Source organism: Falco punctatus (assembly GCF_963210335.1).
Source record: "Falco punctatus genome assembly, chromosome: 1".
In the NCBI taxonomy this organism is placed as follows: Eukaryota; Metazoa; Chordata; class Aves; order Falconiformes; family Falconidae; genus Falco; species Falco punctatus.
The window spans coordinates 31,579,593-31,605,856 of record NC_137580.1 but is presented as its reverse complement, the minus strand read 5'-3'; the positions used below and the strand labels follow the sequence as shown (position 1 = coordinate 31,605,856).

At 36.0% G+C, this 26,264-nt stretch overlaps 1 protein-coding gene across 3 annotated transcripts in view; it reads left to right on the top strand.

Moving 5' to 3' along the window:
- The window catches only part of RBPJ (recombination signal binding protein for immunoglobulin kappa J region), a 58,166-nt gene that overhangs the window by 28,255 nt on the left and 3,647 nt on the right, over positions 1-26,264 (top strand). For all 3 annotated transcript variants that reach the window (XM_080386237.1, XM_080386238.1, XM_080386236.1), the window contains exons 2-8: positions 4,360-4,398; positions 7,418-7,513; positions 17,021-17,186; positions 18,285-18,459; positions 19,926-20,063; positions 20,273-20,385; positions 22,568-22,708. In XM_080386237.1, coding sequence (XP_080242363.1) covers positions 4,360-4,398; positions 7,418-7,513; positions 17,021-17,186; positions 18,285-18,459; positions 19,926-20,063; positions 20,273-20,385; positions 22,568-22,708 — 868 coding nt within the window. The remainder of the gene's footprint in view (positions 1-4,359; positions 4,399-7,417; positions 7,514-17,020; positions 17,187-18,284; positions 18,460-19,925; positions 20,064-20,272; positions 20,386-22,567; positions 22,709-26,264) is intronic.

Sequence of the window (26,264 nt, the reverse complement as noted above, 5' to 3'; positions counted from 1 at the left end):
TATTTTTTTGTTATCCATCAACCTTTCAAGATCTAAACAAAGAGGGAGAAAAGAAACACTGAATACAAAAAGAAATTCCAGAGCAGTGAAATCCAGAGAAAACCTACGTAAGAAAAATGGTGCAGTCTCTGTCATCTCTAACAGGTAACCTTGAAATGTCTGAACTGGCTCATTTTTCCACATGCCAGTCAAATATGAAAGTTTGAAATTATAGCAATCATAGATATAAAATGTCATTTAGTACAAAACCATAGATAATGTTTCTTGCACTTTCAAATCAGCTGTCCTGACATCAGAATAATTAAAAAGCCTCTTAATCTTTTCTTCTACGTGGTAGTTACTAGATGTTTTTTGTTGTTGCGTTGTCAGTGCAGATAACTACGTGAAGTTGCAGACGTATGGAAGGAGTAAACCAGATGAACCATTAAATGAAATACATGTGATACTTTTTTTAAAAATTTCTTTTCATGTCATCTTTGTGTATCTGGAGTTTGCAATGTGACCAAAAAAAATCTGGCATCCTCGATGCAGTTGCTGTAGTGGAATATATCTGGTTCATAGGAATATACATACTGTACCATGCCTTCTAGTCATCAGTAATGGATGGTTAAGGAAAGGATATAAAAGGCTCAGTAAATGTAAAGTGTTTTTGGTTTTTTTTTCTTCTAGTAATGTCTTTGCTGCTGGTGGAACATGGTTTAGGTTTTCTTCAGCATAATATGGGAAAATGTACACCTATGCTTAACAGAAGCTAAGAGAGTTTTGTACCAGATTTTTGTTTAATCTTTTGAGTCAATTTGTGTTTTTAGCCTTGACAATTTCCTCTAGCAATGTGCTTCACAACTAGTTACAGCAGTGTTTGTAGAGCAAGGAAATTTTTTTTATTCTGAAATGAAATTTTCAGATATTCGATCTATTTCCCAATTCTTGTGTTTGTGTGAGAGAGGATAACTATCTCCTTTTCACATGTTGCATATCTTATTACTCCCTTAAGTCTTTGCATCTGTTTGTCACTTTTCTGTCATGCTGTCACTCTCACTGAAGGCTAAAGAGTTTTAGCCAACTGCTTCTGAAAACTATTGATCATCCATATTGATTTTTATGATACCTTTTATTACTCTGAGAACTTTTTTCCTGCTACGTTTTCAGTGAACTTCAGGCAGTTTTCAGAACTGTGGATGTGTGGCAGAATAATGCTATTGCATGATAATGTTTGTGTTTCCTATTCCATTCTCAGTCATTCTGGAATACTAACTTCTTTGACTATTGCTATTGAGCTGGGGAGGTATTTTACTGAATGTGTAAGAATGCAATGTCAATCAACCTTATTCATGTACATATTGGTCACTTAATTAAATAATTTATTTTATTCCTGTACAAGTCTCATTAATTTTTCCTAAATATAGTTATCCCTGTGAAAAAGTCTACAAATGTAAGTGGATTGTAAGTCAAGTCTTAAGAGTTCTTAGTTTTGAAGAACCTTTATGGGATCTTTGAAATGATCTTGAGGTGGTGCTGTTCATTGACACCAAGGCTAGAGTAGATAACCATCCCCTTAATTGGGGTGACGTTACTGAGGAAAAAGTAGCTGAATTTAATTTATAGACAGTAAAAAATAGGACTTAAAGTAATTAAATATTCTACCTCTCCCTTTAATGTATACTGAAAAAATAGTAAGTTCTACCAAGGTTAGTTTGCATCATCTCCTTGGATGATGCCATGTTGCCAAGGGTAGGTAGCATTTATATGCGTTGACAAGTTGATTACAGTGACATCATTATTTTGGATGGAGGAGGTTAGGGAAGGCTGGCATGTGACTTAACAAAGGTACTTCACTGAACATCAGATAATTAGAGTCTAACCTGTGCACCTGGTGCATCTCCATCATACTTTTCTCAGTGCTTTAGCTCTGCCTCTGAAGAAGGAATTTTGTACTTTTTCAGGTGCTGTGGATTCAGGATTTGACTAAAGAAAAAGGTGGGGGGACATGGTTTACTGGTGGCCTTGGCAGTTCTACGTTAATGGTTGGACTTTATGATCTTAAAGGTCTTCCCCAGCCTAAATGATTCTTAAAGTGACTGCAGTTGTTTTGTGTAGATGCCTTGTTAAAAAGGTTCTCTTTAGACAGCAATAAGTGTACATGCAAGGGGAATGCACCTGCTGCGTGCAAGAGCTCCCCATGGATAGATGTTGCCTTAGGAGAGTGTAAGATTTTTGTCTGGGAAGTTTTCTTTGTATCGGTGCTGTTTCTGATTTACTAGTGTCTTCCTCATCTTGGATTGGATCAGTTGGCCACAGTCTAAGCGTGGTGTGCATAATGTCTGCTTTGCTTCAGAATGGGCACCTCTTTATTTTTTTTTTGTGGTGGATTAAAATGTGCAGAGGGATTTAAAGACTGTATTTCTACCCAAAATCAGGCAGCTGATCTATAGGGGTGTTTTTTAACTGTAGAGTATTGTTTAAAGGTAATCTGTTGTCTAGTCGGTGAGTCACAGACAGGTGAATCCTCTGCCAGATATAATGATCCTAGGTCTTCAGGGGAGAACAGTAACTATATAGATAGTACTGAGGAGGTAGAATACACACATCTACCCACACCGTTAATCCAAGGAAAAAATCAGAGGCACAGGGCGTGCTCAGGAGATGAACCTAGGCACATCCCAAAAAGTGCTAGAAGCATATATATAACTTTGCTTCCGCCAGGCTGCAAAGCTGTTTGGATTTTCTGGTTACCTCTTTGCATTCACAAATATGACAGTGTAGTGATACATGTCATAGGGAAAAGTATAAATGAAGTACATGTCCAGTATACCTTGAAATTTAAAGTATATATAACAAATCTTGTAGGAAGAATTTGTTTCATTTAAAGCCAAACAAGTGAACAGTGTATTACCAACAGCAAAATAAAATGTGAAAGAACTTCTGTCTGGTTGAAAAAATAAATTTTGATTTCGTTGTTTAAACAAGGAAAAAAAAAATTGGCTTCATCTTGTTTATTCAGTTCCTCAACATAGAGTGGACTGCCAGTACTTTAGAGGACTAATTTCTCAAGTCTTGAAAAATAACTTCAAAATTTGCTGAGTCTTCTTGTAACTGTCTTTTCAGGAGAGTGCTGTTCTGCCCAACTGTATAAATGGCAATAGCTATGTATTTTTACTTCGTATATTTCTAGAATTACTCAGATGAAATTGGAATGTATCAAATTATTCCACCACCATTTGCTGTAGAGTTCAGGACAGATCCACGGCACGAACAGGGGAATTTCTTGTCACATCATTTAATGATCAAGTTCTTGTCCTGGGGAGCCTCCAACAGTGTTGTGTGGCAATATTAGGAGAGGGATTTTTCACTTTACAGGAAGCATGAAGGGAAAGAGATGCCTACTTATTACCAAAGAGTTTGGCAAGTCATAGAGGTATTTATGAACACTGACAGCAGAACTATAGTTTCTTATGCCTCAGTTAATTTTTAGAAAGAAAGGTGGGGTTTGGTAAGTTCCCCCCCTCACACCCCCTTTCCCTATTTGTCCTTATTTAGCTTGTGGTTATGCTTCCTTACTAGGTTGAGCAGATGTACATTGCTGGGTACAGCCCTCCTTGTTTTCAGTTCTTTTACCTGACCGTTTTGGTTTAATCTGAGGATGTTTTTGTTCATAAAAATGTTTCTGCCCAGTGTCAATTTAGTGCCTTATGTAAGTAAAGACTTCTGTGGAAAGTCTTAAACTAGTGTAAAGGTTCTCTGTCAAGAACAGTGTTAAAGCACTGAAAGAAATACAGCTGTCTCAAACGCTTTGTGGCTAGAAAAGTTAAGTGTATTAACAGGATGTTTCAGGATCATGCTTGGCTATACTCCACAAGAAAGATTCTTGTTGTAGTTCTGTACCAGCACGTATGAAATATTTTGTAATCCTTTTTGTAAGAAGTCCTTAAGGAAAAACAGTTTTCTGAGAAGTTGTGATGGGAGGAATTAGCTGTGATTTGTCAACTTGGAGATAAGCCTGTTCATTTCTGTATGTTGATAATACTGCTTTTTGTTGGCACATCTGGTCAATACTGTGGCAAAGATTTCCTGGTTATTTACATACTTGTCATATCTCAACTTTTCAAAACAGAGAAAGTATATGTGATTTTAGCAAAGAAAGTTACTTAGTATTCCAAATAAAAAAAGGCTCTGCTATTGTGGGAAAAGATGTTGCAAGGATATGGTTGATATTTCAATAGTAATCTACTGAGGAAATTCTAAGGAAAAGACACCAAATTCTAGTGCATTTTCAAAAATTATAAAATTGGGATAATAATTCACTGTAAAATTGTGACTAAACACTTCTGGTTTAAATTAGCAACTTCTTCTTTTTTTCAGGAAATTTGGAGAGCGACCTCAACCGAAACGGCTCACCAGGTAACCATTAAAGAAATGCTGGTCTTAACAGTTTTTTAAAGTTACCATTTTCATTGTCAGGAGGATTTCTAAGTTAAAAAATTGAGTCTTGCTAACCCTAGAATTTTAAATATCAAAGCTTTTCAATTAATATATGCAGTCAGCAGCCAGTAGTAAGATTATGAACAGCAAGTGGCTTGTTTTTAATATGATACCCAAATCCCCTTTTAGAAGTGGTATTGACTGCATGTATCAGTTATTGTTGATTATTCAGCAGGATGTGAATCTACATCTAATTTAAAACTAAAATCTATTTTTAAATTATCAGGAATGAGCTGGGGTTTTTTCCTTGAGTAAAAGTGTCTTGTGCGGTCATGTAAAATAACTTTTTACTGCCAAAATTCAACTATTACATTACTACGGTCATGCAGCAGGTAAGAGCAAAATGAACACAGTGCTGTCAAGGAGTGATCTTAACCAATTTTTGCTGAAATGTAAACAGTCAGAGATAGCATCAAATAGTAGGATCAAGTCAATCCGTTCTGAAAAGTGTTTAGACTGACTGGAGTACTGTGCCTGATTTGCTCCTGGTCTGTCTGGGAAGCATTTATACCAGAAACTGTGAAGTAGTCACCATTTTTTCAAACCACTGCAACATAGTCTATGCAAATAATTATTATTCTGTGCCACAAATTGTGTCGATTACTAAGCCTAAAATCTACTGTTTTCTTGAAGTGCAGAAGATGCGCTTTTTTATTTAGTTTTGTGTGGTAATAGTGCTGTAGACATGGAAACCCATTGTCACTATGGCCTACTTCTGTTTTGGATGAAATTATGTTGCCTCATGTGAAGCACAGGATGGGGGAGAGCATTTACATTTTGTGCTGGGGATTCTCATTACATTTCTGGGTAAGCTTCAGGTTAGCTTGTGTTAAACTTCATTTCAATGCAAAATTGATTTATACTGACTGATGAGTAATTAACAATCATTGCTGTTTCCTGTTGGCCTACCTGTTTTCAGGGATATTTAACGATATTTTTTAAGAAATGCAGTGTTTTCCATCTTAAACAGTAACACCTTTTAGCATTACCCTGAAATTACTAATAGAATTTATATTCTATGATTTAAAAAACCCAACAAAAATAATGACTAATCAGTGTAAGGTGTGTTAACTAAATTTTCAATTAACTATAGTGACTCTGAATTTCACGTGCAGGATTTTAGCTACTAGATGTGCTAGGTGAGTACAGGGTAGGCATCTGTGAACTGGTAGCCATCCTTCAGAGCAATAGCTTGTAAACCTTTATGCTGATAGAGGCTGGAAACAAGCAAACTAACTTTTTTCTTCTAAAGAGAAAAATGCTGAAATGGAAGAGAAGACACAAATTTTTAAGAGCGATTTGTTTATGTAATGCTAAAAAATGTGCCTGTAAACTATTAAAGGCATTTAGTTCAATTGTTGGAAAATTATTCTGCTTTTTTGTGGAAAGGCAGTCCTGTTTGTCTAATAATGCGCTCATCATTGTGCAAGCTCTGGTGGAACAGCACTACTTTGTTCATACTGTGCTGGTTGTTTTTAGATGTAACCTATAATAGCATTACCTTTATTGAGAGTTTTAAGATTAGTAATGAAAAATGTTGTGCAAGAATTGCAATAGTGAGTTGGGTTTTTTATTGGTTGGAGGGGAACATTCCTAGTTCTTGTAGGAGCTTGGATTGTACACTGTAGCAACAGACCGGTAGAAAAGGCAGAATTTCTTCCTCATACAATGCTAAATAAACATTAGATAGCACCTAGTGGTTTTGTGCATGGGTTGCTCGTTTTGAGTGATGTTTGAATGGTAGTCAAGACAAAAGTTTTTAGTATGAAAGTACTCTTTAATAATTAAGAGTCTTTCAGATTGTCAGAAAGTTTTTAAACCACTTAAATGCAGCTAATACATACTATAATTAAATGTATTAAATTAATTTCACAGTGAATTGTATTTTGTGGCTTAAAATATATTCTTAAACAATGGTTGCAAATAAAGTAAGTCTGTACACTTTGAGACAATTCTTCCACCTGTGCTTTCATGGATAAACGTCAGGTTTACCGATGTTAGCTGTAATTAAGATCAAGGGCGGGAAATCCCTCTTCTGTAGGGTTGCATCTCTTCATGTAACTTCCTGTTAAAATCATAATTTGTTTCTCTGGTTGATGACTTTGAAGATGAGTGCATTGGTGGACATTCAACCTGCAAAAGCTCCTTCAGGGACTTAAAAGTGTTCCTGTCAGCACTCCGACACAGCTAAACCCTAGGGTGTTGAATTTGGCATGCTCCTTAATGAACAGTTAGATTATTATACAGAAGAATGATAGGGTGTATTGCTATCTTCTCTCAAGGAATTGCTGTTGGTGTGTTTGAAGTAATTATAGCTTTTATGTGGCATCTGTCATTACAGTGATGAGGAATGATAGAAAATCTAATTTATCTTTTTTTACCTGACTGTATGCAGGAAGTAGAAGCTTTCTCTAGAAAACTAGACAAAACAATAAGCTGAAAAATTTTTTTTCTTAGTACCTCCACAATTAAAAGAAATTTATATAAACTTTTCACTTAGTTAATAGCTTAAACAAACAAACTTTCAGAACAATTTGTTGTTACTATGAGAGACTGAATTGGTTACGGAGACAATATTGATTTAATCAAGTGTGTTCTAATCAAATGTTTGTGATATGGTACTTCATAAAATTGGGCTTTTAACATGGTGCAGTGATTGTTTTTGACATGATTCTATATTACCAAGTGTCTCTTTTTCTGGAAAACATAGTAATTGTAAATGACCGCAGACCCCTACTGCTAGCTTCATGCAAGATAGGTGCTTCTTTTTGCTGTGTAATTGTCCTAAAAAAACCTTACTCATCTTGACCCTATTAATGGTTACCTTTTTTAAATTTCAGATGTTTGGGGGTTTTGTCCTAATGCTGTCTTGGAATTACTGTAATTATAAACAAAACCAAAACAACTTCCAAAGCTTATTTTGTCTTCTAATTTTTAGGGAAGCAATGCGAAATTACCTAAAGGAGCGAGGTGATCAAACAGTGCTAATACTCCATGCGAAAGTTGCGCAGAAATCATATGGAAATGAAAAGAGGTAAGTTTATGTTCTTTCCTGACTTCCCTCTACAGCTCTCAGCTAGGGGAACTATAGTGTGTAGTCTGGTGTATAACATTGCAAAATTCTTCAGATTGTAATGTAGTCTGAAGAAACGTAAACCAGTGTTTTGTACATAATTTAATTATGTAACAAATGCTGCAAACCTGTGGCATTCAATGTAGTGATGCCTGTTTCTACCAACAGGCTCTCCATCGATGGATGAAGTTTTTCTTCCATTGAACTGTAATCGTTCTAATTTTAAACCTTCCATTTTAAGTCTGGAGTAAACAAGGTGATGAATGGTGACTATTTGTAGAGGAGTTTTTTCCTAAGTAATGTCAAATTAATATGAAAGGGAAATCGCTAGCCTCAGTAAGATGGTTTTCTGAATCGGATCTGTAATAGCTTTAAAAAGAATGACAGGTCAATCATAACCATATTTTTGATAAACATTGTCTTGTAAAAATCAATGCAGTACAAGTTAAAATAATAGGTAGTTTTCTAAGGGACACGATATACAGGGAAACGTGAGGATGAATGCTTTTTAGGCAAAGGTGAATTTCTTGCAGTCTTCTCTATGTGGTGTTTTTATTGCATGACTAGTAGAAGCAGATAGGGTGGCCCTTCATATGCAGATTTCTAGTCCTTTCATGATGAAGTAGAATTTTCTCTAAGTATAAATGGTACTTTTCTACCTTAAATTTCACTAAAATAAATAACGCAGTATTTTATTAGTTTTCAGATCCTTTCTTAATATTTTTTCACCACAAAAGACCACATATTTGGGTCATTAATTAAAGGTGTTGAAGTTTTAATTTTTCTTTTGCCACTGTTGTGTAAGTCTGTTACATCATTGTTTTTCACAGTTTTCTGAGATTTGAGATTTTAACATATTTACATATGAAAGTGTTAGAAAACAGAAATGTTAGAAATAGACCTACAGAGTTCTCTGTTCATTGCTGATCTAAATCAAATTTACTGGTGTCTGCAAATCACAGAGATGCAGACTATATTTTCAACTGTTCTTCAGTATTCTGTACCTGAGTACTTGTCTTTCAATATATGTTGTTTTTTCTGTTAGCCAGTGTCTCGAGTCCTTGCATTTGGGCCGTGTCCAGGTTCTGCAGCTCCATGGAATTGTTTACTCAAAGTACTTTTTAGATCTTTCTAAAATTCTTGATGAGAATCAAATGGGAAGTCAGCGAATGGGAAAGCAGACAAGTATGCTGTGTGTTTGCTATAGAACTACACAGGCTTCTTGGTCACTGCCACACTGAAACGCAGAAGGGTTGCAATGCGAGGCCTTACTACCAGTGAACGGTAACTTTAACCCTCTGCAACAAACTCAACAGCCAAAAAGATGTAGCATAGCAATATAAGCATCTCTGATTGCTATTTTTTCAGATTATATTGTCATTCAAGAATTGCATAATGAACTCATCACTGCAGATGACTTAAGTGTATTATTCCCGAAAAATGAGGGGTGTGCCTATAGATAAGAAAGTGACTTTCTAAAAGCGTATCTGTAACTTCAGGCAGTGTTCTGAGGCCAGAGCAGTTCATGAAGGCAGGAACATTTTACAAGGTTGTCCTGTGTTATCAGTGTTTTGGAGAACAAATTGCGTCAAAAGAAGGGAGAAATGAAAGAGATAAAGTATGTAATTTTAATTATTAAATGTTCCATTAGTGTTTGAAAAACTTACGTAAGTGTTCTGAAGAATACAGGGCAAAGTTTCGAATTGTTATTTGCTATCAGTTTCTGAAAGCTCATATGTGCATTTCATGGCATTACTAGAAATTCCTGTTGCCTTGAATATACCTGTATACTTCACGTGATGCTGTTGTTAAACTGTGGCACATACATTACCCTAAGTAGTGGTAATGTTCGTTCGGTAAACTATTCATCGGTTTCTCACTGTTTGCGATGATTGCTAACTGGACTTAGACACCACTTAAGATTTTGTGAGGCGCAGTTTGCATGTCTCAGCACAGTTGCATTTGTTCCTGAAAGGTGTCTCAAATTCACCTCTTTGAAAATGGAAGCATGTCAAGTAACTGTAGACAATTTCAGAGCTTTCCAAAAGATGACTAATATGAAAATGGTTCGATATTTGTTAGAAAATAATATGATGGTGAAGTGATTGCCATGCGGGTATGGGCATGAAGTGAAAGTCTGGAATACATACTAAGATTTCACTTTTAAATTTAAATATTTCAGTTTTTCTTAATTGTGACACGTCATTTAGACTGCCTCTGCTACTGTTCTGCTAGTTCCCAGACTGTTAGCATCAGTAATGATGCCCTGTTGCTATTGGTATAAAGAAAAATGCCAGTTATTAAATCCTTGGATCCATGTGTGCCCTAAGGTCCTTCATGAAACTGAATGATGCTTCTTTCTTTTTTTTTCTTTTTTGAGTGTTTTTAATTGCTTCTGTTTTATTGATAGCAGAACATGCCCTTTGGTGTTTTTTATTGCTGGACTGAGCAAAATTAGTAAAGATTTAAAGCAGTTTTATACAAGTAATCAAGTTTTTAGCATTTTTACATTACATACCATTTCTGTAGTGAGTTGTTTCATACACATCTGCTTTATAGACAGAAACCTATTTTTATGGAGAAATTTCATGTTTTCCATGGGACTTTATTATGGCATGGATATGATCTGGTTAATTTTTGATCCATAAAGAGTAAGTTTAATGGCACTATCTTTGTAAGTAAGAATTCAGATTACAAAAGGAACCATTTCTTACATTTGACACATCTTTAAAGCAAATGTAGAACCTTAGAAAAGGCTAAACAAGCTCCCACCTTTTGTTCCAGTCTTTAAACCTTTTTTGTTGTGAGGTCATGGAAAATTATCGTTAATAAACTTTGCATGGCATAATTAAAAGGTTGGCACAATAACTACCTTTCAGTGTTTTGATGAGCTTAGTAGATGGTGAAATACCCTGGTGAAAACTCAACTGTAGACGGTGCAGATCTCACGTAGTGTGGTCTGGTTTAAATAAGCCTCACAGAAACACAATTCCAGGTTGTTGCCGCATGGGTGGAGACATTCTGGGTTCATTTGAGAGTGTTCTTGATACTTGGCTGTAAATAACAGTAATGAAAGGAGGCTTCTTCCTTTGAGTGGACTCTTCTTATTAGCCTTGCGCTTACCAACATTAATGTTCTTTGGTTTAACAAAGAAGCCAGAGGGTAAGAAGCACAGGGATGGACTTCAGTTGAATTTAAGGCTTTTTGCCTGGTGTTCCTTGTTGGATGGCTGTCGTCTTTCAAAGGCATTTAGCTGGTAAAAAGCTCAGGTGATGTATAAGCCTGATGAGTGTGGGTGTTTCGCTTGTGCTTCTTGTGCATATTTTTTTTTGTATTTACCATTCACTGAAATTTGTCTCACACTCTGAACAGTGTGAGCATTCAATGGTGTAAAGGATTGAAGTGTTTTGGATTCCAAGACATAGTTCATCAGTGGCTGAGCCAATCGATATTTGTGGAGTTTAAACGCTAGCACTACTGATCAGCCTGAGAATGGCCTAGCTGTGTCCTGTTTTATGTCTGTTAGTGAAGGAGCTCCCGTAATTTCTGCTCAGATACTTCCCTTGACCAAACTGACTATGCCTGCACTCTGGTTTTTATTTATTTATTTATTATAGGCTCTTATTTATTGAGAGCATAGCCTTTTCCAGGGCTTACCCCATGGCTCCACTACTTCATTCATAGCACTTTGGCACCTAAAGATTTTTCATTTGTTTGTTGTTGCATTGAATTCCTTAGTGGATGTTGTAGTTCTTTGAGCTCCTAAGAAGGAAAGACTACTGCTGAGTAGTTTCATGCTCAGAACAATGTAGGTAATTGACAAGCTCACCTCCTGCCTTAACAGGACTTGAAATTGACCAGCTGGTACAAAGGAAAAATTTCCCTGCTAATGTCACCCTGAACATAAAGAAAACCAGCTGGTAGGCACCTATAAATCCTCCTGAAGGCAAAGACTTCTGTAAGAGGAACACGGAGATGATTTGGATGATTTGAAAAAGCAAATCTTTATGAACAGAAGCCTGTGGTTTGAAAAAAGCATTGAGTGCATCAGAACTAGGCAGCAATGGCATGAGCTGATTTTATCTTCATTCTTCCCCTTGCTTCTTGGCAAGTTCACTTAGGGTACCTTCTCTACTTGAAGTACCATATTTTCTGTGTATTGATTGGCCTGAATTGACTGAAGGTATTTTGTTGTCTCCTTTGGTGATTGTCTGATTTAAAACAATATTCCAGGTGGTGCCAAAGAATCAACCTATTCCACTTTGCTGTTGCAGTCAAGACTCAGAAACCACTAATTATCTTGTTCTTCCCTTCAAGTAATTTGGAATAAAGGGGAGCATCCTTAGACAAATCTCAGCTTGGCTTTTTTGCCATGGAAAAATGTTCAGTTTCCAATCAGTCTGATGGAACAGATCTGTTGTAACAGATGGGTAACAGCTTGCTTCTGTTTGCTCTGCTGAGTTACTGAGCCTGGAGTCTTAACATGAGGTTGCTAATACTGTGGTCTTTCCTTACTTAAGTGGCCCATGAAATTATCCTGTAGGAAGGCACTGTGGGGATGCCCTTTACTTTTTGGAGATCAATCTTCTGACCTTTCCTGGCTAACATAATTTCAATGTTATACTTTATTTAAAACTTTCCATCATTTCAATTACACTGATCACAAATTCTTGGAAGAAGTATGGGAGAGAGCCTTTTATGAGAAACTAGGAGTACACAACAAAATGTTGTAGAAGTATGTTAAATACATAAAGTATTTGCAGAGACCTGGTATCCCAAAATGTTACCCTGGTTCAGTCGCTGTGCTTTATATCAGAAAGTAGAAAAACACTGAATCTGCATCTCGCCATGCAGCTCTAACAAGTGTGGAATAGGTTTTGTCCAGGAAAGACATTCCTGGTTGTTATATTGTTATATTTCCAGTAATGAAAGAGCTCACAGAGTTGATCCCTAACAGATCTCATGTGTTTTTTAGATCAAGCTGTTAGGTGTTTACCTCACAGAATAATGTCCTGTGTTGTTTTACTGCTCATTCATCAAGGAATTGCCAGTCTGCTCGTTGCATAGAGAAGAGGTATTAAGAGAATATGGTACAAATCCAGCGAGGAAATGACATGCTACATGATTTTCCATCATTACTTCTTGTACTGAAAATTCTGAACAAGCTCAGAAGAACCAGACACAGCTGCCATTCCCTCCAACATAATTTTCTTTTTACTATAGGTCATATGAATATTTCAGAAGAATTTTTACCTCCTACTCAGTCTTACTTTAGTTTTGTGGTTAAAGAGAGGTAGGCCCTGTAAATCAAAGGTTAAAGGAAGAGTATTTTCATTTGTTCCACCAAACATTGTCCTGCCTTATTTCCCATCAGTAATACTGGAAATTACCTTAATTACTTTACATATTTTGGGGAGGTGATTTTCTTCTTCTCTTTCCTCTTTATAGTTATCTGAAAGCCAGCCTCTCACATAAACATGTAAATTCTTATTTTAATCACAAATGTTTTATTAATGAGAGAACCTGTTTCTAGCAGTTACTTTATACATATCAAAGACACTTTCTCCAGTCCTCTGTGAAAATTGGAAATATGGGGATATTCATAGTTTACTCACACTATATAATAATCTCTTCTGTACATGAGTTTCCGGGATTGTAAATATGACATAAAAAGCCCTGAGTCTGTACTTGTCTGTATCTGAAGGGTGAGTGAGAGGCTGACATATATGAAAATGCATTCAGATTGTGAATGTCCAGACTCTTTCTTTTTGTTTTAACGAAACTTAAAATCGTCTCTGTTTCAAAAGTGTCATTCTTTATTCCATAAGTCATAGTTTTCCAAGGCTTTTCCCGGTGGTCTAATTTTAAAAGAGCACTTTAATTGTTGTGGCTTGTTTTCTTTTCACCAGTGGGTTAAAACTTGTTTCTTGTAGGTCTTCAGTGCCATCTAGTGGTCGTAGCTATTCAAAGGACTTAGTTTAGAATAAATCTGAAATGAAAAAGGATATGAAAAAAGGTTGAGATTTGTTTCTTGTGTTCTAACCGATAAGAGGAACACAAAAGAATACATGAGGAAGAAAGGTAAATGTGTGATGTTTGCTTTATGGTGTTATATCTACATGGAATACAGGGGGTTTGGTTTCTTGTTTGCAAAGCATTGCTCCGTTAATAAAGGTTGATATTAATTTTGTGTCTGTGTATAATTTCCTTATTGGAAATAGCTTGTAATTGTTGAGAAGAAAATAAATGGGATACATCCATGAACACTGAAAGGATCTTGTATTGACATTTGAGTTTGAGAGTTTAGAATCTGACTAGCTAGGTGGTGTGCTTTTCCTGGCAATCTGAGTTGGTTCCCAAAAGGCCAACTCTTGAATGAATGCACCTGTTACTTGAAGTTTCTTCCCAAAAGAATTGCATTTCCTAACCTTGGAGTTAGTTCATAATCCCAATTTGAAAAGTATGTTCGTAGAGGACCACCATTATGTTTCCCCTATCTGGGATGGCAGAGTAGGCCTCCTAAAGTGTACTTAGGCATGATTGTTGCCCTCACTTGTCCCCTTGTCAGTCTAATAAAAATGTGACACTTTATTCTGTTGCTTTCTTCCTGCCCACATGTGTATATATATTTGTCTATATCTATAAATTTTTTTAATGTGATCACAATTACTTACAGTGTAAATTTTCTCAGTGTAATGCTAAAGTTGTTATTTCTTGCTTTGTTTGGGTTTCTGTTTTCTTAAAACATGCTGAAAGTTGCAGCAACCAGTAGGTGAGCCTCAGAATAGATTTATTTTTTAACAACAGTTATGGTATTTACATATAGATGTGGGGTGATACAGGGCACATAAAGTAGATTGGTCATGTAGAAAGTAAATATACACTTTGTATATACATACAAATGTTACGATCTTGACCATTGTCGTTGTACTGTCTCTCCCACAAACATAAGTCCTCTTAAGATCATTTTTCTTTTAGGGTAGAGAAGCATTCGAAGGAAATTAGGTCACGTCGCCAGTGCTGTTTGAAATAAATGCAGCTGAAAAGCAGGAAGTTCATTGCTGGTTTTGAGATCAAGAATTTGTAGTAGGAAGGGGAGGATTTAATTGGCACGTAACAGAAACCCCTGGTGTTCTTAAATATACCCCTACTGCATCATTCATCATCTTTGTGAAGGAAGGTGGAAGAGAGAGATCAGGTAGCAGAAGATAAGAAGCAAAAGCAAAAAGGGAATATACCATGTGCACCATTTGGTGACATTTATTACTGCTTACTCTTTTTATTCATGGTAATTTTCAAATTTCAGAACTTCTGTTTTTATAGCAGTAAAGCTACGGTAACCCATTCTAATTCAGATAACTATAAATTTCAGCTTTATGATTGGTGACTGAGCTGGTACAAGTATTCTCCTTTGCTGCTACTGTGAAAGTGTTAAATTTTATTTTTGAGGTAGTATATTATGTAGTTTCTCAAATTGACAGTTCCATCAGGAAACATCTGCTTTGCAAATTGGCAAGTTTCTGCCCATTGCCTTGGTTCTCCGTGTTCTGCATTTTCAATTGGAAGAAAAAAAATATCCAGAGCCTTCATATGACCCGTAATTACTCCAAAGAATAAAATAGAAGTAGTTAAAACTGATGCAATAACCACATGAGAATGTGAGTTGTTAAAATGTTTGCTTCTACAAGTAGCTTTCTTTTAATTCATAATTCCATAAATATATATCAAAATTTCTATGCTTCAGTATAGTGTGAAGGCAATAAAAGGGGCAAATGATTGCTATATGTCTTTGCTGAAGTGGATTATCATAATGAAGTCTAGCATTTGTTTACATTTGTTTGGAAGTTCAAAAAGCAATCTGTAGAAGCAGTTTCACTAATTTAATGAGCTTCTCAGACATGCCCATAGCTCTTTTGATGTCACATGGCGAGCTGCTTTCTACAAATTCTTTTGTAGGCAGGCTTTTTTCAAACCCGAGCACAACACTTTTGAAAGACATTCACAGATATTTAAGCTATATGCATATTGGTATATCATCAGTTTTGTTGTGTTTTAAAAAGAGTGAAATGAAGTGAAGAATTTTCACTGTGGATTTACTGGCAAGAAAGAAAGTTTGGTTATATTTTTTTGCCTGCAGAATGTAATTTTTGCTCATTATCATAACCACCAAGATGTTTTGAATTACAGTAAAACTTAAAATTTCTTTGTTTCTCTAACAAAGAATAGACATTACTTGTGTGCATTAAATGAAATTATTACAAATCTTTGCATTTGTTTGCATGGATTCTTAATACTTACAATTTATTACTATGTGATTATTAACTCGGGAATTAATTTCATCTATTAAGAATTCTGTTACTTAGAAAAGCATTTTTATATTGTAAATAAAGGTACTTTTGCTGGAAAGGTGAGATAAAGTGTTAGACCTGATCTTCATACTAAATCTGACTTCTATTAAATACCATATAAACCTCGATTAGTGGAAGTAATCCATTAATTCAGTTGTTCCAAGCAAAAATCTTTAAAAAAAAAAAAAAGGGAAAAAAAAAAAATCAAATCCTACCTACAGACCTGTATGAGGTAGTTGTCATATTTGGATTTCAGAAGTGCCAAGTTAAGCACTGCTCTCCAATTTGAAATAAATAGAATAATTAAAAACTTTTTCAGTTATTTTCTCCCTTCATGACTCTGCCTCACAGCCAGATCTACTCTTTCTGCTTTTTAAACTTTGATCTTAGCTAAGTGATGATAAAACCACTGCAGGTGTCAGCTAAACAAAAACCAAAAGTGATTAGTATGTGCATTTTTAGCAATTTGCAGAAACTTCAGGATCGATACATTGCATTTTAATGCTGCCTTTAATTTTGAATGTATTGCTGTAAGTAGCTTCTAGACTGATTTCAGTCAGTGATGCTAAAGACTAGATCATATCTTTTGCAGTTACTGATGAAGATGTAAACTCATCTATTCTATTTAAAAACTGAAAAGAGATTTATGCTTGGACAGAGTAGACTTCCTCCTTACTAATGATGAAACAATAAATGTATAGGAATTGTGGTCAGCAGTTGTCCATTAAATTAATTTGTGGAACTGCTCTGTGTGAACTGATCAGAGCGTCATGTTAAGCAGCTACAAAAGGAAAACACTGTCACTTTCAAAGCCTTTTTACTTTCTTTGAGAATCTCTTTGTAAGGGTAGAAAGAGGTTTTGTTTTATAGAGATGCAAACTGTTACCTATCATATATTGAACTGGAAAGATGCTCAGTGACAGTGCATCTAATGCTGATTTTCCTTGCCTTTTCTCTTTTTGATTTGCATTTTAGAAAATCAAGGCAAATGAAGGGCGTGCATGTATATACTGGAATGCAAAGTGTGGATGGGCTGAGAAAGCTTTGGATACACAGAAGTTTGTCTGAAGAATTTTCTTGAAAGCTGTGTGTAATCTCATAATATGTTTTTCATTTTCAGGTTCTTTTGCCCTCCTCCATGTGTGTACCTTATGGGCAGTGGATGGAAGAAAAAAAAAGAGCAAATGGAACGGGATGGTTGCACTGAGCAAGAGTCACAACCTTGCGCCTTCATTGGAATAGGAAACAGCGACCAAGAAATGCAGCAGCTGAACTTGGAAGGAAAGGTAGAAGAGTTGTAATAAGCCACTCAAATTACTACAAAGGATATTATAGCTATGTGGTGCATATTTCAAGGAATACCCTTGCTTATTTTTGATAACTTCTGTTACACTGTAGCAGATACTACATAAGTGGTTTAAAAAAAAACCCTCAAAAATAAATGGGATGATCCAGTAGGTGGATTTGGTTCATGGGATCATAGCAGGATACTAATGTTTACTTTGTAGCTTGTTGATGCAGAGTCAGTAAACTTCTTACCTTATTCGGTAGGCATCAAACTGAAGTACAGTTTCTGGCCCAAACTCCATATCCCTCTCCCTGGCTTGCAGGAGTGGATAATCTTATCAAGGAAGTATCTGAATAACATCTACTGCTAGAAGTGGTCTTTAAGTCCCTTTGCATAAAAATACTAATAAAATAGCATCTTAATAAATTTAGTAGATTATTTTTTACAAGACTTTTTAAAAGATATTTGTCATGACTTAAACAGTTGGAATAGAACTAGCAGTGTGTGAGCGCTCATTTTGGCTGGTTGTTTTATTAAGCACTGTTTTATAGCTACCTAGTTTTTCCAGCATAGTCTACTTAGAAATGCTTCGTATGTTGCTGAATAGGAAAAGAATAATAAAAGTTTGAGATACTTTTTTTTTTAAGCTCCTATTGTAACCTGGTATAAACAATTGGCCAAAAGTAACTTTCTGGTTACTTTCTCCCATCCTTTTGAGAAAAGTTTGGCTCTGCACAGACAGACTCCTGTGCATGCCCAGTGTAGTGCCTGTATAGCTCTAATCAGATACAATTTTTGGTCGTACTCTTAACCACTCAGAGATGGCTTTGACACATCTGTAGTCTCTAATCATCTGTTTTCCAGTCCTGGTAAAGGTCTTTAGAAAGACACTAAAGTACTGAAGTCAGGTGCCAAACTTCACAAAGCTAAACCGGAGACATAGAAATACACATATGGAAGAGATGGAAAAGGCAGTTTCTGCTCTGTTTTAGAAACTGTTGCATCAGTTTTCATGTTTTGTTCATAATTAAATACATGGCATTTCTTGAACTGGGTTGACTTCAAAGAATAAACAACTGTATTTTTTCACCTGCAGAATTATTGCACTGCCAAAACATTATACATATCAGACTCAGACAAGAGAAAGCACTTCATGTTATCGGTTAAAATGTTTTATGGCAATAGTGATGACATCGGTGTGTTCCTCAGTAAACGGATCAAAGTAATCTCCAAACCTTCTAAAAAGAAACAGTCGCTGAAAAATGCAGACTGTAAGTATTTTACAATTCTTTTCTTTATGTAGCAATTTATTTTGCTTCCTACTAATTTTCTTGTGTATTCTGTGGTGTAGCTACAAAGTAAATACAATGAAATTTTCAATTTCTGTTTTTTCTAATTTATTTCAGAACTGTATACATCAGCATAAGTGTTGAATTTTATGCACAGTTAGTTATTTAGTAAATATAAAAGGTCCGCAAAAAAACTTTACTCTGAGGAGCGAATCCTTGTGGGCATATGTGTAAAGAATTTTCTACCTCAGCTTTCTAAGCTGTTGGATCTCCTAAGCTGCCATGATCAGGTGCTTAGGATGTTTTGATCTGTATCAAAGAGATGGCTTTCAGATTGTGACAAATGAGTTGCATAGTGTTATCCAAACTGCACTTTGTCACATCACAGCCACCTTCTTACTGTCTCATGCCGTTTTCATGTTGGTTTTACTTTTGGTATGTTTTGCATAGTTCCTATTAAGTAATTAGTTGAGAAATCTGTATGGTGATATTTCACCCAGATTTATTTGCTTACCATGTTTTTCAACTTAAAGATCTCTGGTGCTAATGTATAATTGGGAGAATTTTTGCTTTTCCTCCAGCGTGTTTTTGCCTGCATACCACTGGAGCACCTCAAGAGATACCCTTTTTTTTTGTTGTTTGTTTTGTTTTTCTCTCTTCACTAGTGCTTTAAAAGGCTCTTCCATCTGTGTTGGGCTGGAACCCATTCACCTATGGAATGTGGATCTCGGGGCGGCTAGCTTGCCACATGACTAAAGGCAATCTGTTGCTGTGCAGTTCACACCCGTGGGTTCAGAGTATGCACTGTTGACTTTGTATTCAGACAGATAGTGTTGATGGACAGTGAATATGAACCAAGTAGAAGAAACATGCCTGTTTTGATGGCAAAATGCTAGTTGCTGATTAGTTTTTTTTAGGGGAGCAAGCTTAGCATTTCTGTCTTTTGAATAAGTAAGTTTGGATCTGAGAAAATTTCAGATTGCATGGTTACAATTTTACATAGTTAGACTGTCTTCCTTTCAATTGATTGTGATTTGTAAGAACAATTTTTCTTGATACTTCAAATATACTTCAAATGATCACTGAAAGTTACCTTAAGTATTGCACAAGGGCAAGCTAAAGCTTCTGCTCAGTCAGTTGTTGGAGAACTATGAACAGAGGGAGTTTTCAGCCCGCAAGCACTGGCTCATATGGCTAAGTAGCAAAGTTCTGTGAACTAGCATGCCCTTGGAGAGCAGCCACAGTATATGTTATCCTGTTTGTAATTTTGTGATTATTTTTGGTCTGTCACAAATACAAATATTTTCAAAATTAACCAATAGTTGAGAATTATTTCTTGATTTCCACTATTCATCAGTTTATTTTAATGTTTTTGTGACTTCTTGTTACATTTTTTATGCAATAATGAAGTAATTGTATAATCTCAAGTCTGTATGTGTTCCTTGCAGTATGTATTGCATCAGGGACAAAAGTGGCACTATTTAATAGACTTCGATCCCAAACAGTTAGCACGAGATATTTGCACGTAGAAGGTGGTAACTTCCATGCCAGCTCACAACAGTGGGGAGCATTTTACATTCACCTCTGTAAGTAAAAATGAAGCAATATATTTTTTCACTTACTTCCCTTCATCCCCACAAAAAAAGCCCTGCATTTTTTCCTCCATATTAATTACCCGTATGCAGATTTGTTTTGTATTGAGTGTATATTTTCTGTAATAATGTGATGTTATATGTTCCTCCTATCAAGGAAAACTGATTAAAAGAAATAATGTGACAATTCCTTTTTCATGTAGTGGATGATGATGAATCGGAAGGAGAAGAATTCACAGTGAGAGATGGCTACATTCATTATGGGCAGACTGTCAAACTTGTGTGCTCGGTTACTGGCATGGCACTCCCAAGACTGGTACAGTTTAATTTCTCCAGTGCTGTAATTAATTTGTAGATGGCATCTTAGTGTAATTGCATAGTTGGATTTGCATTGTTTACAATTTTTTACTTTGTATGTTTTGTTTTGGTAATATGTTTATATGGAAAATGGCATTCATGTTAATAAAAGTGTATTTTTATATCTTCAGATTAATTCTGTAAGCAAAGAACAGATTGTAAATTAGGTGTAGAGAATTTTTCAGAATTCAGAACTGCCAATGGTTAATCTGCAAGCTGTCCTTAAGAACAGGTCTCTTTTAAAAACAGTAATGTAGGTTCTAGTGTAGCAAAATACTTCAAATACTGATACCTAATAGATGAGTGAAGTCTCTGCAGCCGGTAGAACTATTCCACTTGTTGAGTTTAGCACAACTTTAAAAATGCTCTACTGATTTGAATCTAAAAGCAATCTGTATACTTCTAAGGATACATAATTACACCAATACCAGCTTGCAGAAGCATTTTGGACATTTATTAATACGGTCTGTTTTACATATGGAACATTGGAATAACTTTTTTAGAAAGACACAATTTCAGCCTTTTGTCACAGACACCAAATTGATTATAACCAATTAAGGCTTGTGAACCAAGAAAATTATTTTATTGCTGGATACACAGTAATGGTTTTTATAAATAAAGTATAATTATATTTTTCTTGTCCTGTTTTATGCACTTAATGCCAGCCTAAGTGGAATTTTATGTGACTGTTAATAAACAGTGAATGCTTCATATGAGACCTTTTGTGAAATTGTGGTTTGTCAGCCCATTATGAATTTCATACAAGGCTTTACTAATTCTACTTTTAACTAGAAACAATTATTAGAATACACCAATGCAAAACCAACATTCCCTGCAGGCAGGTTTTTGTTCCCCTTCCCAGAGATACTTTACTAGAACTGTATTGAGAAGTACTCTCCAATATGAAACTTAACTAAAAAATAAGATAGCCTGTTTAGAGTAAGTGGTGTGAAATCATCATTTAAATAGATCTTTTTTAAAAATTTATTTTTAAATCACATTGACAGGAAAATCCAGACCTGGTTACTACTGATCTGGTTCAGCATACGTGAACTTCAGTAAGAGGATCTCACTTTGTGGGCTTCATGTTAATATTTTCTCACTGCCGAAGGGAGATTCCTGAAACTTTATTTGTAGGTAGAAATAAATTCAAACAAATTAGGCTAAACATTCCTGTTTCGTTTGCTATTGGGGACGTTTGTCATGCTGCCTTATAAGATTGATTGAAGGTGATACAATTAAAAGGTAACTTGCAGACATAGGTTAATGCAAAGAACTTTGAAAAAACAAGTTAACCTTGAAACTGATATTGCTAATAATGCCATTTATTATCGTTAGAAATCCCAGAGGACATGGTTGGCTTTCTGATTGTCGGCTTAGAAATCTTCAAACACTTTGGCTGCTGCTTCTGCTGATGTTGCATAAAATGAAGTATTAAACTTTTTTTCTAGAAGTTGAGGTAGAATTCCAAACTACAGCTTTCCACTTTCTGTAAGGGATTAACTTCTTTAATTTAAAAAAATAAATTAGTGTAGCACCTCTGAATTAAGTCAGCAGATACTTTTTCACTGAACTTCCAGATGTAAGGAACAACTTTCTTTGCAGTTGTCTTTAGGTAATTAATGAAATTTCATGAAAACTATTGTTAAGATACACTATGATTGTTTTATTTGCAAGACTGTACTTAAGGACATCTCAATACCTCCTTATTTTTAACTCTCCTCATTTAGCAACCAGTCTACCACAGAATGTTGTTGATGCTGTTAGTGGTGGAAGCTTCTGTAGAAGTGTATTCATACTTCACCTGCTGCTCTTTTGTACCAAGGGATGGAACAAAAGTAGATTTTAATGAAGCTTGAAGTTTCTTCCCCACTTTTATAGCAAAAGGGCTAAGACAGACAGGCATGCAGCACATTGAAGCTGTAGTACTGTCACTTCAATGTTGTGTTCTTGTTTCAAAAGCATTGAGATTTATGAATCTAATGTTGGTTTTTAAGCAGGAGACATGGAAATTGGGGGGGGGGGGGGGGGGGACCCAACACCAAACCTTTCACTTGCTTTACTAACAGTACATATGTAATCTCAACTGTAATGAAGTACAGAAATTGTCCTAAATATATATGTATAATTTTCATTCACAGATAATTCGAAAAGTAGATAAACAAACAGCGTTATTGGATGCAGATGATCCAGTATCGCAGCTCCATAAATGTGCATTTTACCTTAAAGACACTGAGAGAATGTATTTGTGCCTTTCCCAGGAGAGAATAATCCAGTTTCAAGTGAGTTGTTTAAAACTATTTCAATAGATGAGAAGCATGGTTGCAAAGTTTTCCCAAATATTCCCAATGTATGTACGAATGCCAGTTTTACAGTTGGTTTTGAATGTGTCTTAATATTTTTGTTTTGAAAAAACAGAGGATGAAAAGCAACAAACTTTATCTGTCCCTTTCCAAATCTGATTTTCTTTCCTCATAATCTTCTTCTGTGTCAGTGTAGACAATGAATTCTGTTTTCTCCAGTGGAAGAAATGGAAGCACACTAGTAACTTGTGCATGCAGTGGTGATACTGTGGCTTAACATGTTGACATATGCCAGTGGAATTGCACCACTTGTGTGTCCATTTCTAGGTTACAGCAAATAGGAAACAATACACTTCACGATAGTCTTATTTCATTATGGGCTTAGAAGAGTTGTATTGTCTTGCTCTTGGCTAAGATTATAAGCATAGACTGCTATGGCAGTTGACCACAGTAATTTGTAAAGCCACAAAAATTTGATTTGTCTGTAAAGAGTGTAGCTGTCTCAGTCTTCAAGTATTTGTTTCTCCAGCAGGTGGAGAAAAATATCCTTAAGTTACTGTAACAGGAAAGAGCCCCTAGGGAAAGCTATAAAAAAAACCAAAACAACAAACCTAAACACACAACCAAAAAGCAATAGCATAGTGTACAATTGTTCTGATGGCTTATACTGGCTTATACAGTATACTAACAAGTTTTGGGTTTAGCCTCATGTATGTTAGCATGATTTTAGCAGACTTTCAGCATGGTGATTCCCATAGAGTAACAAGACTGTGATGAAGTCCAGGCCTACCTACCTAAGTATTGCAGTTTTCTTTAAACATCCAGGGCGGCTCAAATAGCAAAGGGTGTTGAGAGAGAATGTTGTGTTCCAGGAAGATAGCCACACTCAGGAAAGACTTGGGAATTCCTTAGGAGAACAGCGGTAGCTTCTTGGGTAAGAAAGGCAGAGGTAGGAAAGGGGGAAGCTAACTTTTTAAAGATTTCCCTTAATTTAAAAAGGATTGGTAAAGGCTCAGTTGACATCTATCCTGAATTGGGACAATGGGAAGAAAATATGAGAAGCTTTGTTCATATTTCAGGAAACATAATCATGAAGCTCAGAAGGGACCAGATCTGTTGGTTCTACCCACAGCATATAGCAGAGTTATATCTATCAGTATATGTTCTTGTAAAGGAGAGCAGACCTTTGTCAAAAAGAGAAATCTCTGAAATGGGAGCTGCAGTAACTCAGAATCAGCCTTACTGTTTGATCTTTCTCAAAGTACTTTATGGGAAGGGCTGAATGAAGAAACAACTCCTGCTTCTCTGACAGCTGCCTTAGCTCAGCATCTTGGAATTGCCTGTGGGACTACCAGGACATCCTGCCACTCTACATTTTCTGCAGCGCTTATGGTACCCAGTCTGATAAGAGCTTTGAACTTTACACATGGGTAGGGTTTAAATAAAGAGACAGCCCACTATTAAGAGTTCTTTGAGTGGAGTAGGTACCTGCTGCTTCAACTTGTTCAATAAAATCTGTTAACTTGGATGTTGGGCTGTTACCACTCTTTGGTAAGTGAAATCACGATGGAAGATGAACTCTTTCTACCAGTGGCAGGAGAGAAATTCCATTTTATCCATTTTTTCCTTTGGACCAGAAGACCAAGACCAGAAAAACAGGCATGTGTAGCATCTTTCACCTGCCTACTCTTAAGCATTTACTGTTGAATATAGTTCATATAATAAGAGTCTAGACAAACTGTGGTCACTGTAAAAAAACCAAAACAACAACAAAAAAAACCAACAACCAACCCAAAACCAAAAAACAACAAACACCAGACTTTCCTTTGGGGTGAGAGGTTTCTCTTGGGTGAATGGAAATAGCCCAATATAAAGACCTTAGAGGCTTGAGGCAGAGAGGCTGTAGAAAGTCAGCAGGTCAGTATGAACATACAAAAACCTTGACATTCAGTTGCTGAAGTTCCAGCCAGATCTCTCTTTAAAGATGTCCATGTATTGTGTGGAATACAGAAAGTATATAAATAATACCATACTGGATCAGTGTACAGTCCGTATCGATGTCTAGCAGCAGCCATACGGGGTGGCGCTTACAAGAAGTGGGCAGACCTGGTTGCTTTATGCAGTTGTACTCTGCCAGCACCCATACTCACTGTATTAAAGGGCTGCATCCCTGACTTGTATCTTTTAGTATAATTTTGTAGATGCGTCCATCGGTTTGATTCCTTTTGAAATTACTGATGCTTGCTTTCACTGCAGTATTCTGCAGCAGATAGTTCAAGACATTTCCTGTCGTCTGTCTACTAAACTTTTGCTGTATTTGTATTCGATGATTTGACAGTTTCTGTGAGTGATTCCTAGTTCCAGTTTTGCAGGATTTAGCGAGCAACTTCTACATTCACCTTACTCATCAACATCTTAATTTCTTCTCTCCAAATTAGAGTCAGTCTTTTCAATTTCTTCTCATAAGGTTAGCAGCTACTTGGTGATTTTGGTTGCCCCTTCTGTATGTTTTGTCACTGTGGCTTTCTTAGACAAGGAGACCAGAACTATATTCCAGAATTAGATGAACAAAGGATTTACATTGGCAAAATAATACTTGATACCTTATTCTCAATAGTTTTTTCTGATGGGTGTCCAACATTGTGCTGCCACTTCACATTGAGCCAGTGATTTCAGAAGATTTAGTGATGACTCCAGGATCCTGAGTTGTAACTACTGGTTCCAAGTTCAGTATTTTATGGGCATGGCTTACAGATTTTTTTCTTTAGAAACCTCACTTTTATCTAAATTGAAACTCATTACCACTTTTTTGCCCTTTGTGTTCATTTTGATGCTCTTCTGGATATAACATACTTGCAATTGTAACTGCATTTAACTACCTGAAAAACTTAGGATCAGGCAGAAGGTCGAAGATTTGACTTTATCAGTACGCTGGTGATGACATTGAATAAAAATCACTGCAACAACAAAACGTCAGGGAGGGGACTGTGCAGTTGGCTGTTGTGCATTTGAAAATAAGAATGACTGTTAAGTTCTACCTTTCTCTTCTTGCTTTCCTTTAATTAGCTTTATATTTAAACAAACCCAAAACCTTACAACTTTTTCTAATCCATTATGATTTCATTTTTTCAATATCCTTTGATGTAGAGCTTTCTTGAGGGTTTTTTTTTGGGGGGGGGGGAGGGTTTAGTTGTTTTTGGTTGTTTGAGGGTTTTTTTTTAGATCTAAGTATATTCTATTCCTTGCATTCCTTTTGTCTTTGTCCTTGCATTTACCATTTCCTGGGGAATTCGGTCCTTTATCTGTTAATGTTACGCAATTGTTTGTTTCCCATCCTGCCTCCACGTGAAGCCTGTCAAAACATGAGGTACTAAGCATGGTGGTAAGGCATTTCAGTCTTCCAGTGCTATCTGTTGAGAAAGTTTAGTTCTGAAAGGAAAGAAGGGGACGGGGAGGGCCTGGAGGTCAACTGCTGTATTTGGAAGTGACAAGAAGCAATGCTTCTCTAGAAGAGGAATCATAATCTTTCAAGGAT